Here is a 16825-nt window from a genome sequence, read left to right on the forward strand (position 1 = left end):
CGGTCACAACTATGTGCAGTTTAAAGTATTTCCACTTGAAAGGAGTGTTACTACAAAAGATTTACTGTATGATTGCATGGGGCAGCATTGAGTGATAGAGTCCATGCATAGTCAACCATAGGGAAGCGACACAGTTGTGTTGTGGCAGAGGATTTTTGTGCCACTGCACTGCAGATGAATATGTTGCGAAATATCTTTGAATTTGCCTGAAATTTAGCACATTATATATAGATATATAATAACTGTCAGATCTCTATGATAACTAAAAGTGGTTCAGATTATAAACTTTTTGCATGACCCTCATAGTCGCACTCTAAAGGGTGCTTTACACGCTGCGACATCGTTAGAGATTGCTAGCGATGTCGAGCGCGATAGTACCCGCCCCCCATCGTTCATGCGACATTTGGTGCTCGCTGCTGTAGCGAACATTATTGCTACGGCAGCGTCACACGCCACATACCTTGTCAGCGACGTCGCTGTGACCGCCAAACAATCCCTCCCTCAAGGGGGAGGTGCGTTCGGCATCATAGCAATGTCACTGCAGCGTCACTAAGCGGCCAGTCAATGGAAGCGGAGGGGTGAAGATAAGCGGGACGTAACATCCCGCCCAAATCCTTCCTTCCGCATTGCCGATGGACACAGGTAAGAAGATGTTCTTCGTTTCTGCTGTCACACATAGCGATGTGTGATGCCACAGGAACTACAAACAACATCGTACCTGTGGCAACAGCAATATTAAGGAAAGGAGCGACGTGTCAACAATCATCGTTTTTTAACGATTTTGCGATCGTTGATCGTTGCTCCTTGGTGTCACATGCTGCGATGTTGCTACCGGTGTCAGATGTGTATCACTAACGACGTGACCCCGACGATATATCGGTAGAAATGTCGCAGCGTGTAAGGCACCCTTTAATCGCATAACGCTTTTGGGTACACATTGGTACAAACAGTATAAAAAAAATATTAACACATATGGTAAAAACATAACAATAATGATAAATTACTGAAAAGTAAATTTAATAATAATAAACTGATTTTGACAGGCACATAGCTAAATGTTCATGGGTCCAGGAGCAAAAGTTAAATTTTTCCCTTACCCATTACCTGCTAATGCCCACCAAAAAGGGTTGTCATGCTGAAAAAAACCTCATATTGTTAAAAGAACATTATTGCAGAGACATTATTCACCTGTTACTGATCCACTACTCCAGTGCCAATGCTCCTATGTTCCTCACAAACAGTAGCAATAATGTGCCCTACTAATATGTGAACACTGCAGCTGATCACTGCCACCCAGGATTTATTGCACTTATTTACAGGATCAAGGAGCTGGGATATTCCTAAAGGAAGCAGTGACATTGGAAGTGGAATAACGCTAGTGTCCACCAAGATCACCAGATATATAGAGAATGAATTAATAGGCAACTGTCCGGCTTTGCATGCCCTGGTGTCTTTCTATGCCTGACGTCAGGTTGAGCAGAATAGACTGCGTGTATCACCTCTTTGTCTTTAGGGTCACTTTACAAGGAATGTATTGAATAAAGGGGGCTTTACACGCTGCGACATCGCTAATGCGAAGTCGTTGGGGTCACAAAATTTGTGACGCACATCCGGCCGCATTAGCGATGTTGCTGCGTGTGACACCGATGAGCGATTTTGCATCATTGCAAAAACGTGCAAAATCGCTCATCGGTGACATGGGGGTCCATTCTCGATTATCGTTACTGCAGCAGTAACGATGTAGTTCGTCGCTCCTGCAGCAGCACACATCGCTATGTGTGACGCCGCAGGAACGAGGAACCTCTCCTTACCTGCCTCCCGGCCGCTATGCGGAAGGAAGGAGGTGGGCGGGATGTTACGTCCCGCTCAGCTCCGCCCCTCCGCTGCTATTGGGCGGCCGTTCAGTGACGTCGCTGTGACGCCGCACGGACCGCCCCCTTAGAAAGGAGGCGGTTCGCCGGTCACAGCGACGTCGCCGGGCAGGTAAGTATGTGTGATGGGTCTGGGCGATGTTGTGCGGCACAGGCAGCGATTTGCCCGTGTCGTGCAACAGATGGGGGCGGGTACCCACGCTAGCAATATCGGGACCGATATCGCAGCGTGTAAAGTAGCCTTAAGGAAGATTCTGAACATAATGTCTATAGAAATGGGCTTGATCTAATAACTCTTTTAATTCAATGACGCTCCATATGTTGAAGACCCATAGGCCAAGCAAAAACAATTTACTTGATGATTATCAAAAGTAAAATGCACAGTTTTCCACTTGATTTTTATTTTTTTCCTGGACAAATTCTCAAAATAAATCACAGAAAGCCACCTTTTCTTACGGACACATTATATAATCGTACTAAATCATTAACATTATAAGTGACACATGTCTGCAGACCATAAATCCTATATGAAGACAATAGCTGCCTTTACTGCGTACTGTAAAAGGGTATAAATACAGTCATGCAAATCAGCTTCAAAACAAATCATGGACGCATCAAATTATGGACAGGATACCCTTGATATATTTATTGAATTTTGATGATTCCATGATCTGTTATGACTATAATGTGCCTAATAAAATTTGTTTGATTTAGAAAAAATTATGGACAGGATGAAAAAGTACCCTATATTTACAGACTGTCTAGAATTTTTAGATGGTTGGCAATGCTGATCAGATGGCAAAAATGAGGAAGAGTAGGCAGATCCTACTACTGTTGTCTTGCGCCTTCTCTCTCTACACAGAACAGTATCATCTATGTGGCCAAACAGGGGAAGGTAAACATAGTGAATACCTTACACCAGGACCTAGACAACTTCTCACCGCCTCTCTCATTTGACAACTCTCTAATACTCACCGTCTGCCAGCAAAACCTCATCCCTATAGTCCCTTAGTCAACATAAGTGCTACAGAAGATGATCTCCTTACTTAGGTACTGGTCAGAAATGTGACCAATGCACCCTTGTTTCTACAGTACATCATTAGATATAAATACATTTGCTAGAATTTTCTGATTTCCATCGCAATGGTATGAAACCAACTAACATAATGACCTAAAATGACGGCAATCATTATTATATTATTTTATCAAACTATCTTTGTTGCAAACCTACAGTATCTGTATGTAACTTCTTTATGGAGTTTATTTAACCACTAACAATTACATTTCCATAGTTCGCATGAGCACCTTAGAAACCTGGATACACGCCATGGTTCATGGCAATCTGGGTAACCTTGCTATCACATGGTCCACAAGGGCACACTTGTGTTTACACTGCCAAAAACCTCACATACCTATCGAGTTATCTCTATGAAAAAACAGATTGACTACTATGACAGTCAAGAAACTGTAGCATTTTTTCATCTTTAACGCTATATATTGCTATTAATTTGCTACTTTTCGGCCAGAAGTTTATGGCTGGTAGAAAATTAGTTTTAATGCCTATTCAACTAAACTTAAAACAAAAAAATATAGACCAACACAATAGCCAGCACTCCGTCCTTTGTTACTATTCTAAATGAAATAATATTTATTCAATTATATAGCGCTATTGATTCCACAGCACTTTATATACAATGGCAACACTGTCCCCATTGGGGCTCACAATTTAAATTCCCTACCAGTATGTTTTTGGAGTGTGGGAGGAAACCGGAGAACCTGGAGGAAACCCACTCAAACATGGGGAGAACATCAACTCCTTGCAGATGATGTCCTTGGTGGGATTTAAACCCAGGACCTTAGTGCTGCAAGACTGCAGTGCTAACCACTGAGCCACCGTGCTGAAGCTATCTTTATGAAAAAAACAGACATAGTTGATATTAAGTACAGAAGGAAATATCTAAAAAAGTAATCTCTAATTTATAAGCACTTATGATATTAATATTTAGATAATTAAATGCTTTCCTGGAAAAGATACATTTCCCTTATGATTCTTGAACATCTTAGATTAATATTCATATTTTTGAGAGGTTTCCAGATAAGTAGAATCACTTTACAATATTTATGTGTTTTTTTTAGTTATACACATGAATAATAACTACAAGGGAGCACATGTACTTTGACTTGAACACAATATGATTATGTAATAGCCATGGGATGTAAATCTTTCACGATACGTTAGCACAATAAGAAAATTATTAAGTTTAATCTCATTGTTTAGTATGTTCGGCCCTGTCCAATACCTGATGTTAAGAGACTTTTTCCTGAGCTCATTCCATCGGATGTTCATATTATCAAGCCTCCTGTGCAATAGAGAGCCATCTTCAGACCCTTCCAAAGATTTAAGGATTTTTTGTCCATTTTCATCCAAAGAATGGAAAACCTCTGTGTGGGCATCAATGTCCGCTTGTAATTCCTAGTATATATATAAAAAAATATTATTATTACATAAAACTGTAGAAACATACTGTATATAAATAAAAATGTCAAATGTAAAGGGTTCTCACCAATGCAAAAAGCTGAAATAAATGATGGCAAAGACTATAAAGCACAGAGGGAAACAACTAATCCATCACCTAAATATTCTATAATCTCTTGACTGGTCAATCACATAAAAAAAACTATTAATAATATATGAGAATTATATAAAGCACCAGTACTGATAACATGTTTTAGCTGAATTTGATTATAGAAAATTTAATAAATTGCTCAACTTGTATCTTACAGTTATTTACTTAGACATCATTAATTAGAATTCATGAATATGATTTATGCAAGTAGTGAAAGTGACATAGTTAAACATAATTGTATTCAATGCATGCAAGAAGGAGACAAGACTGGAAACAAACTCACTCTTTTATAGGAATTAGAATAAAATTAGTGATTACTAGAGTTATGTGTTTTATACAGAATTATACCATCATAATATATGATTACACTAATAGTATGACTCTTACATTGTCTATGTAACAACGTGTATTTGTACTGATCTGCTGTGATCCAAAGTGCTTATACAAACACTAGGAAATTTGGAGAAATAAAAGTTGAAACTCGGTTAATGGAAATTGAATTTAAGGACAATTTTTTATTATTGTTATTATTATTATTATTATTATTGTTGTTGTTATTATTATGTTATTGTTGGTAATAATAAGAAAAATAATTTGGAGAAATAAAAGTTGAAACTTGGGTAATGGAAATTGAAGTTAAGGACAATATTATTATTATTATTATTATTATTATTATTATTATTATTATTATTATTATTATGTTATTGTTGATGGTGATAAGAGAAATAGTTTGGAGAAATAAAAGTTGAAATCTATTATTATTATTATTATTATTATTATTATTGTTGTTAATAACAAGAAAAATAATTTGGAGAAATAAAAGCTGAAACTTGGTTAATGGGTATTGAATTTAAGGAAAATCTATTATTATTATTACTATTATTGCTTATAATAATATTAATAAAATTATAAAAAAAAAAAAATATTTAAAAAGAGAATTTACCAAAACCTTGCATATGCCTCTATGTATAATAGTGCCTTTCTAAAATATATTACTATGAGATAAATTATATATATTTTGCACAGCTAAAGAAGTTGTAGCAGAAGCAGCATTATTACAAGATTGCTCACACAATGTGTTAGTAAGGCAACACGTCCGAATCCGCTCTAACCTTCACATTATATTTCCTCCTATGCAACATGCTTTGAAGAGTGTAACATCAGTTGTACTCAGAGGCAATTCTGAAGTGATGGTGCTGAAGTACCAACTCTTGTTACATAATGTTCTCAAAAACATTTCCCAAAGCAAGATCTCATATTAGAGACAAATGATACTTTGTTTCAGATCCCATCCCCAAGTGTAGGGTGGCGCGATGACCTAATAGAGAACGCGGAAGGGCAAACTCTTGTGTTTAACCGTTTCTCCAACAGGAGACCAGTGTAAAAACTATGAAGCTTCAGCATTATTCAAATCCAAACGGTGACAAAAGGGTTAACATACAGTATACGACATGGCATAATCAAAAGAGGCCGCGTTTTAGCTTTTTCTCTCTCACTTGAGTGTGCCGATTGATGCCAAAGGAAAATTCTTTCACAGGCCTGCTGGCATTCCTCTCGGCCTACATGCTGAATAGATTCTTTGTATTTGAATGAATCTGTATGTTTATATGCCTCTGTTGTAACTTTCTCTCTTTTTTATGGCTTTTATTGGTCAGATAAAATGAAGCTCAGTTTGACTTTAGAGACACTTTAAAACATACTGCATAATTAAGTCATATTACATTATACTGCCAAAGTCTTTAAGATGAAACACATTCAAGCATGCATATATTCTATTTTGAAGATAATTTACATAGTAATATTGTTTCTAAGAATTAAAAAGACATGTCAATCCGTTTCAACCTTTTCTCTTGTAATGTTGATCCAGAAGAAGGCAAAAAATCGTATCAGCCGAGATCAAGTTTTTCTCAGCTTAGGGATAAAATGCCTCTCCAACTCTGAATATAAATAAATAGACTATAAATAAATATATCAATGGCCTATTTCCAGTAATTTAATACCTTTACCTTGTGAAATTATTATCCTTAAAGGGAATTTGTCAGCAACGTTTTGCAATGGAATCGAAGAGTTGCATGATGAAGGGACAGAAAAGCTGATTCCAGGGATGTATCACTTACTGGACTCCTTGGTGTAGGTTTGATGGATCCCTGTTTTCTCTGATGCAGATGTAGCAGTGCTCAGAATGCTGAGTTGTGTATAACCCATCCACACTACACTGTCAGTTTTCTGTGTGAATTGTGCATTCTAATCAAGCTGTCTATCGTTGGTGGGGGCAAGGTTACTCAGATTAGCCTGACTGGCCTGCACGCGAGACCTAGTCTTTTAGTGATAATATCCTGCTGATAAAACATTGATTGTATTGAAACTACAAAACATAGCCTCACCAAAATCAGACTATCTACCCCTACATCATGCTGCACTCAGATTACATAGCAAAAGCCTGCAAACATATTCCCTTTAAGAAAGACATCAGGCCCATTTTTAACTCTTTCCATGTATTTCCTATGATGACTTCCCCTAGCACAGCATTCCTTCCTCTCAATTATATTATTCTAAAGAATCCCCTTCTATGTTGATGTAGAAACCTTCTTTCTCCAAGACTTAGAGGATGCCCCTTGTATTGTATGATAAAAACATGGTATAAAGAAGGGTCAAAATGCAATTTAAAATACATTCATAAGGATGGGATGAAACTGATGAGGAGGAGACACAGATTAGATATTAGAAAAAACTTTTTGACATGGAGGGTGATCAACGAGTGGAACAGGCTGCCACGAGAGGTTGTGAGTTTTCCTTCAATGGAAGTCTTTAAAAAGAGTTTGGACAGACATCTGTCTGGGATGATTTAGTGAATCCTGCTTTGAGCCGGGGGTTGGACTAGATGACCCAGGAGGTCCATTCCAACTCTAATATTCTATGATTCTATGATTCTTTTATTTACTAGACTCAATGCAATATCAGTATAAAGTTATTCCTAGCTTCAAATCTGTCAATTACAAAAAAAAAGTCTAGAGTGTATAATATTGTATTAAATAGATTGACATTACATACTCTCCTTGCATTTTTTTCATAACAATGTCTAGGCTACAAGTAGAGCATATTCATATCTAGCCAGGTGTAATGAGACTAAAGGGTGCTTTACTCGTTGTGACATCGCTAGCGATTGCTAGCGATGTTGTGTGCGATAGCACCCGCCCCCATCAGTGGCACGATATGTGGTGATCGCTACCGTAGCTAACATTATCGCTACGGCAGCGTCACACGCACATACTTGTGCAGCGACGTCGCTGTGACGGCCAAACAATCCCTCCCTCAAGAGGGAGGTGAGTTCGGCGTCACAGCGACGTCGCCGCAACGTCACTAAGAGGCCGGCTAATAGAAGTGGAGGGGCGGAGATGACCGGGATGAAACATTCCGCCCACCTCCTTCCTTCCGCATTGCCGGTGGAGGCAGGTAAGGAGATGTTCGTCATTCCTGCGGTGTCACACACAGCGATGTGTGCTGTCGCAGGAGTGATGAACAAAATCGTACCTGCTGCAGCAACGATATTAAGGAAATGAGCGACGTGTCAACGAGCAACAATTTTTCATGTTTTAGTGCTCGTTGATCGTCGCTCATTTGTGTTACACGCTGCGATGTCAGTAATGGCGCCGGATGTGCGTTACTACCGATGTGACCCCGTCAACATATCGTTAGCGGTATCGCAGCGTGTAAAGCCCCCTTTAGTGCAGTTCAGGATACTAGTACATATCTACAGTATCTGCCATGTGTAAATAGGTGCACATATACTTTGCTGTTCTAGCTCATTGATGACATTGCTCCATCTGTTAGCTACTTGGTAGGGCAGTCATGATGGGTCCAATAATCAAGTAGATGACTGAGCCAAGGGTCTCTTTTATTCCTCCTCAGATACATATGGCCCAACAGTGAACCACTGCCTAAAATTATCATTAGAACGCAAGAAATCAATGACAATAGATTATGTCACCAGTGCCTCTGAGCTTACTTTAATGTTAGGTGATACGTGTCCTTGAGTGATGGGGAAAAATATTTACATTTGACATATGTATAGGGGACCTACTATTTTGTTCATAGTAGACCAAAAAAGGTTTTGTGAAATACAGCATAATACACTTTGTGAGCGCCTTAGTCACTTTAACAGGGTTGTTTCATCTTTTACATGGGTAAAATTGTAAATTGCTTTGCATCCAACTAAAAATTCTCTTCATTCTCAAGATCTGAAGGGTTTTTAATTTTATTGTTTATTGCTCATTGTCTAGGCTATCGGCAACCTCTGCAGTGTCAGAGGTAGCTGTTATCTAGGTATAGAGAATGTGTCCGCATACTTTAGACCCTGCAAGCTTCACTCTCAATTTGGTCACATCACTGGATTCGACCAGCCTCAGTATCTGCTTTTCTCCCGTTCTGTAGAGGTAAAGCACTCATTGCCAACAGCATTGGAGAGTGCACAGTTTGGAGTGGTGGCACAACAATACCACTACTCAGGAGAACACCAGCCATCAACAAGCAGTAAGACATGGCACTGTGGACTGATGTTCTGATAAGAGGTTATTATAATACCATATCTAACAATTCACAAGTAATAATGTTTTATTATTACCTCGTCACCAGGTAAAAAATGACCAGGTTTGCTATTTTATCCAAGCTGCTCCACTACATAATCCTTTTTATTTTAAATGTACCGTATGGTCTTTATTTACAGCTAAGTTTTATAGTCTGTACCAAGGATACTTTGCTCACCAGAATTTATGGGGCTGCTCTGCATAATTACTCTTTGCTAAAGATTTGCACTAAATAAAGATACCCATTTCTTGTGAACTGTGTGGCAGATTTAAATACACAAAAATACTCTGTAGTCAAGCAGCCGAAATAAAATAAGAGCAGAATGGTCCACTTTTCACCTGGTAGCAGGTCGTCTTTAAGGTGCCAGTGGGACTGAGAAAGCCCTTGGGAGACATGTAGCAGTAGCACATATATATGTTTACCTATGATATTTCACCTTACGGTACGATTCCACTAGCGTATAGCTTCCGATGGGTTTGGTTCCACTTGCGTTTTGCATGGGCAAGTGCAATCCGATAAAACATTGGATTGCTCTCACTCTACACTGTGTGCAGAATTATTAAGCAAATGAGTATTTTGATCACATGATACTTTTTATACATGTCCTACTCCAAGCTGTATAGGCTTGAGAGCCAACTACCAATTAAGTAAATCAGGTGATGTGCATCTCTGTAATGAGGAGGGGTGTGGTGGAATGACATCAACACCCTATATAAGGTGTGCTTAATTATTAGGCAACTTCCTTTCCTTTGGCAAAATGGGTCAGAAGAGACATTTGACAAGCTCTGAAAAGTCCAAAATTGTGAGATGTCTTGCAGAGGGATGTAGCAGTTTTGAAATTGCCAAACTTTTAAAGCATGATCACTGAACAATCAAGCATTTCATGGCAAATAGCCAACAGGTTCGCAAAATAACTGCCCATGAATTGAGGAAAATCAAGCATGAAGATGCCTTTTGCCACCAGTTTGTCCATATTTCAGAGCTGCAACGTTACTGGAGTATCAAAAAGCACAAGGTGTCCGATACTCAGGGACATGGCCAAGGTAAGGAAGGCTGAAAAATGACCACCTTTGAACAAGAAACATAAGATAAAACATCAAGACTGGGCCAAGAAATATCTTAAGACTGATTTTCTAAGGTTTTGTGGACTGATGAAATGAGAGTGACTCTTGATGGGCCAGATGGATGGGCCAGAGGCTAGATCAGTAAAGGACAGAGAGCTCCACTCCGACTCAGACGCCAACAAGGTGGAGGTGGGTTACTGGTATAGGCCGGTATCATCAAAGATGAACTTGTGGGACCTTTTTAGGTTTATGATGGAGTGAAGCTCAACTCCCAAACCTACTGCCAGATTCTGGAAGACAACTTCTTCAAGCAGTGGTACAGGAAGAAGTCGGTATCGTTCAAGAAAAACATGATTTTCATGCAGGACAATGCTCCATCACATGCATCCAACTACTCTACAGCGTGGCTGGCCAGTAAAGGTCTAAAAGATGAAAAAATAATGACATGGCCCTCTTGTTCACCTGATCTTAACCCCATAAAGAACCTGTGGTTCCTCATAAAATGTGAGATCTACAGGGAGGGAAAACAGTACACCTCTCGGAACAGTGTCTGGGAGGCTGTGGTGGCTGCTGCACGCAATGTTGATCGTAAACAGATCAAGCAACTGACAATCTATGGTTGGTAAGCTGTTGAGTGTCATAAAGAAAGGTGGCTATATTGGTCACTAATTTTTTGGGTTTTATTTTTACATGTCAGCAATGTATATTTCTAAATATTGTGCAGTTATATTGGTTTACCTGGTGAAAATAAACAAGTGAAATGGGAATATATTTGGTTTTAATTAAGTTGCCTAATAATTCTGCACACTAATAGTTATCTGCACAAACAGATCTCCTCCTAAAGACCTCTTTACACGCTGCAACATCGCTCAAGCGATCTCGTTGGGGGTCACTGAATTTGTGACGCACATCCGGCCGCTTTAGCGATGTCATTGCATGTGACACCCATAAGCGATTTTGAATCGTCGCAAAAACGTTCAAAATCGCTCATCGGTGACATGCCCCCTATTCTCGATTATCGCTGCTGCTGCAGCTAGCAATGTAGCTCCTCGTTTGCTGCGGCAGCACACATCGCTATGTGTGACACCGCAGGAACGAGGAACCTCACCTCACCTGCTCTCACCGGCTGTTACGGTTGCTGCGAGCACTGGAGACTATGTCCAGATTTCTTGCTACTGCACATGTGCGAGCGCTGGAGACTAAGTCCAGATTTCTTGCTACTGCACATGTGCGAGCGCTGGAGACTAAGTCCAGATTTCTTGCTACTGCACATGTGCGAGCGCTGGAGACTAAGTCCAGATTTCTTGCTACTGCACATGTGCGAGCGCCGGAGACTAAGTCCAATCTTGGAGCCATTGCACATGTGCGGGTGACATCATCGCTGACACGAGGTCACATGTCTCTGACACCTTCTATGCCGATTGGTCGCTGGTCATGTGCTTGTGACGTCTTGCTCGGTGATAGGCCAGCATGACGTCACTCCTGTCGTTCTGGAAGCGGATTGGCTCTGGTGTCCTCCATCTTGGATGAGGCACAGAGTCTATATAAGACCCTGACACACGCCGCATGGTGCTCAGTCCTCTTGGTTCATGCATATGAGTAGACGCTCTGTGCGCGTTCCTCTAGGCATTCCTCTGTCTATGCTAGGTGAGCGCTACCGGCAGGGTAGCGTTCTTATACCTTACAGCTTCGGCTGCTGTCCGTATCCTTACCTCTTAGGGGAGCGGACATAGGCAGGTGCCTGAGGCACATGGTCTGGCTGGGCCTTGTGATTGTACTTGTAGGTGGACGTTGCCGCTAGGGTAACGTTCCTTGTACTGCGTCTGGCAGTTGTTCGTATCCTCGCACACTAGGGGAGCGAACAGAGGTAGGAGCTTTGTGCGGCTTACGCTGCTGTTTGTCTCTTTTGCACCACTAGAAGAGCGGACCTAGGCAGGTGCCATATCTAGTGGTTCGTGTCCTCGCACACTAGTGGAGCGAACGCAGGTAGGAGCTTTGTGCGGCTTACGCTGCTGTTCGTCTCTTTTGCACCACTAGAAGAGCGGACCTAGGTAGGTGCCATTTCGCACACATTGCCTTTGTCTCTGTGATTATTAACAGAGATCATTCCACACACCCTCCAAGTAAGGGAGGAATTGCTTTACTTTCTTATTATATCTTTCTGTGAGTTAACAGAGGTATTGCACTCTGCCATAGTCTGCAGCAAAGTCTTTGCACGGTGGACCCTGACTGTCTGATACTCCTTTCGGTTATTATCAGACAGCCCCCCGTAACACCGGCAATGAGGAAGGAAGGAGGTGGGCGGGATGTTACGGCCGCTCATCTCTGCCCCTCCGCTTCTATTAGGCGGCGGTTCAGTGATGCTGCTGTGACATCGCTGTGATGCTGAATGAACCGCCCTCTTAGAAAGGAGGCAGATCGCCGGTCACAGCGACATCGCTAGGCAAGTAAGTAGTGTGACGGGTCTGCGCGATGTTGTGCGCCACGGGCAGCGATTTGCCCGTGTCGCACAACCGATGGGGGCGGGTACGCATGCTAGCGATATCGGTCACGATATTGCAGCGTGTAAAGCAGCCTTAAGATAGCAAAATCTAAAAAAAAAACACTGCAACATCCAAAAATATTAAGCTTTGATATTTATGAGTCTTTTGGGTTGATTGAGAACATAGTTGATCAATAATAAAAAAAATCCTCTAAAATACAACTTGCCTAATAATTCTGCACACGGTGTAGTGCAAAACTATGGGGCAGTATCCATCTGCAATTGCTTTCTCATGCCATAGCGGCATGCGGAATGGATCACAACATGCTGCATTTGGCAGTGATTCCTGGCTCACGCATCCCCATACAAGTCTATGGGAGTGTGTGAAACATTGCACTGCACTCGCATGTAATCCAAGTGCAGTGCGATATATGCAAGAGACAGGCAGCGGAGGAGATGGGGAGAAAGTGTTCCCTCCCTCTTCTCGGCACCTGTGATGCGATCTCAAGATTAGATCACAGTCGCACGACTCGCTGACACTTGCAGCAGAGGGTGATTAGCATATTGGTTACGATGCTCTCGCATCGGAAGCTATACGCTAATGGAACTGTACCCGATGCAAGAGCATCGGAAGTGATGTTCTAATGACCCTTTGCTGCTAGTGTCAGCGTGGGTCATGCGACTGGGATCCAATCTTGAGATCGCATCACAGGTGCCGAGAAGAGGGAGGGAACACTTTCTCCCCATCTCCTCCGCTGCCTGTCTCTTGCGTATATCGCACTGCACTCAATTACATGCGAGTGCAGTGTGATGTTTAACACACTCCCATAGACTTGTATGGGGGTTCGTGAGCCGAGACTCGCTGCAAACCGCAGCATGCTGCGATTCATTTCACATGCTGATATGGCATGAGAAATCAATCGCAGATAGACACTGCCCCATAGTTTTGCATTAGAGTGAGAGCAATCCGATGTTTTATTGGATTGCACTCGCCCATGCAAAACGCAAGTGGAACTGTATTCTTTTAAAAACTATTTTATAGATATACAATATGTCTGACAATGAGATGTTTGTAAAACTGTACATCAATAATTACTAAACTGTAGATATGCTGATCTTATCCTTCTTTATCCGAAAGTTAGAATACCATAGGTTTCTTCATTCTGCAGCCAATATAAGGCAGCAAAATATTAATTTAGCATAGTAAAGCACAATGAAAATTATAATACAAGTTGATTTAATCCTACCAGATGTTTGTGATAACATTTTCTCGAAACAGTGAAGTCAAGCCATATATTGATGTTTATTTCATAAATATTGTGTAATATACATTCATATATATATATATATATATATATATAAAAAGAGAATTAAAAATGAAATAGTGTAATTTTCCAATCCCATGTGACGGGATAAGCTATTAAATCCTTTCCTCTACAAGTTCAATTTGGTTGATTTTCATATCCTTTAGATTTCATTGGCTTTAGCTGTTACTATGGTAACTCATGTCTGCTTAAAGCGTGTGAATGGCACGGCCATTTTACATTTAGAGTGCGGCATCCTCTTTCCGAGGGAAAAAATTACATTTATCCTTGGGAGTAACACGTCATGTATCAAATAGGAAAGTTATACTTATAATATTGGTGAAAATTGTTCCACTCCATCTGTGGCTTGGATAATATATCTCATCTAAATGTAGGGTTTACAGAAGGAATTTACTTGGCAGTCAGTGACTTGTATGACGTTGCCAATATTACTATGTAGGAATTAGCTCATCTAATAATCCAACATAAACATTGTTAAAAATTGATAATATGACCATTGTCATAATGTGATATAATATAATTGTGTGATACGTCATCAATATATTGTAATGTTGCGTTCTGCTGTTTATTGTTGCAATGTCGAAAGTCACTGCACCGGAACTTCTGGGATTCATTTAAAGGAATATCCTGTTTCAATAAGTGAAGCTTGCTTAGAAAGAGTTAAAAGTTATGTGTTTATCTAATATACTCCTCAGAATTATCAAGAGCTCTGCTTGTTATCAATGTATTTTAGGGGAATCTGGTTTCTACTAATTATTCTGAGAGCAGCACAGTACAGGGCATGAGAGCCTGAATCCAAGGATGAGTTACATATCAGGCTACGTTTTGTAGTTTCAATACAATCAGTGTTTTATAAGCAGAAAATTATCACTGCCTGACTACATATCATGAGAAGAGCAATCAGGCTAATATGTGTAACCCCACCCCACCACAGAGTAGCAGCTTGTACACATCTACACAGGAACCTTCCAGTCAAGTATCTAAGCAGGGCTATACACAGCACAAAAGTCTTAGCCCTGCTACGTCTACATCAAACATACAGATTACCTTTAAAACTTCAAGATTTACATTCAGATGTTGAAAATCTGCCATATGCTGGTCACACAGGTCCAAAAAACTTACCACGTGACCAAAAGAGACTTTCATCCTTGAGATGTAAATAATAAAGATTCCCATTCACTTATAACAAGCAGAGGTCTGGAAACAAATTATTCCCACATATAAACTAAAGAATTGCCCATTTTCTAATAAAATGTTAAATATCATTTTCACCATATTTTATTTATGTCAGCAAAGGTACAACTAATGTGAATGTTATTATTATTTATTATTATAGCGCCATCAATTTCCATGGCGCTTTACATGTTAAAGGGGTATACATAATAGGGACAAGTACAATAATCATAAACAATACAAGACACAGACCGGTACAGGAGGACAGAGGTTTCTGCCCACGAGGGCTCACATTCTACAAGAGATAGGTGAGGATACAGTAGGTTAGGGTAGAGCTGATTGTGCGCCACTGTATCAGACTGAGGGTTACGGCAGGTTGTAGGCTTGTCGGAAGAGGTGGGTCTTCAGATTCCTTTTGAAGCTCGTCAAGATAGGCAAGAGTCTGATGTGTTGAGGCAGAGCATTCCAGAGTATGGGGGAGGCATGGGAGAAATCTTGGATGCGATGGTAAGAAGAGGAGATGAGAGGGGAGTAAAGAAGGAGATCTTGTAAGGATCGAAGGTTACATGCAGGTAAGTACCGGGAGACTAGGTCAGAGATGTAGGGAGGAGACAGGTTGTGGATGGCTTTGTAGGTCATGGTTAGGGTTTTGAACTGGAGTCGTTGGGCAATAGGAAGCCAGTGAAGGGATTGGCAGAGAGGAGAGGACGGGGAGTAGCGGGGGGACAGGTGGATTAGCCGGGCATCATAGTTTAGAATAGATTGTAGGGGTGTGAGACTGTTAGAAGGGAGGCCACAGAGCAGGAGGTTGCAATAATCCAGGCGGGAGATAATAAGGGCATGTACTAGGGTTTTTGCAGCTTCTTGGTGTATTCCAATAAATATTGTGAAGGAGAAGTAGTTACCCTCTATTTATGTCGTGATGACTATGGGATAGCCGGGAATTGGGGCTCATATGCTGTCTCTCAAGCTAGATGGCCCTATGCTATCCCTAATCTCAGGGATACTCCTAATGGTGGAGTTGCCTGAGTCTACTTCCTGCTCCTGACCATCTGATTCCCTCTCCCTCTCCTCCCAGGGAGGGACAGGGCATGAGTGTGATGAAACCCACAGATAAAAACAGAAATGAGAAAACCAAAACTCTGTCACACAGTACACACACATGAATACAATAAGAGATTCAGGTGGAAAAACAAGATCAGAAAGAAAGCTACAAAGCAACAGGGATAACCTCTACAACCACACCAAGCAATAAGCAGAACTTTTCACCAGAAAATCTAGGACACTACCCCTCACAGACCAACATAGCCAAACTATAGCTAGCATGGGTGTAAGGATTCAACCAGCACACATATGAAGGAAGCAGATGTGGCATGTCCACAACATATGATTATAGGTGCAAGCAGACTAGCAAAGATTAACTCTGTGACAGTTCATTTCTATGATCCACACTGATACACTGTAATACATTACTACTCTGGCTGCTCCCTGACGTAGCACTAATGAATATCAGACTAGGTTCAAGGGCATAAGTATTTGTCTGGGATCAGATGAGTGAATGAAAAAATTGTCCAATGTTTATCCAACAATGAAGGTGACTTTCATTGGCATTGTCAACCATATTTCATATGGGTACCATCTTTGTGTACATATTTTACATCCGTGTGCCATCTGTATGGCATCCTTACTTATAGATCAA

At 40.7% G+C, this 16825-nt stretch overlaps 1 protein-coding gene across 10 annotated transcripts in view; it reads right to left on the reverse strand.

Annotated features, from left to right (window-relative positions):
• The window catches only part of DMD (dystrophin), a 4177531-nt gene that overhangs the window by 848080 nt on the left and 3312626 nt on the right, over positions 1 to 16825 (reverse strand). For 9 of the 10 annotated variants that reach the window (XM_075336500.1, XM_075336497.1, XM_075336505.1 and 6 more), the window contains one exon: positions 4172 to 4344. In XM_075336500.1, the coding sequence (XP_075192615.1) occupies positions 4172 to 4344 (173 nt within the window). Of the gene's footprint in view, positions 1 to 4171; positions 4345 to 5610; positions 5690 to 16825 lie in introns of those variants that run through there. The other variant, XM_075336507.1, reaches the window with a different exon arrangement.

This window comes from Anomaloglossus baeobatrachus, chromosome 2 (assembly GCF_048569485.1).
Source record: "Anomaloglossus baeobatrachus isolate aAnoBae1 chromosome 2, aAnoBae1.hap1, whole genome shotgun sequence".
In the NCBI taxonomy this organism is placed as follows: Eukaryota; Metazoa; Chordata; class Amphibia; order Anura; family Aromobatidae; genus Anomaloglossus; species Anomaloglossus baeobatrachus.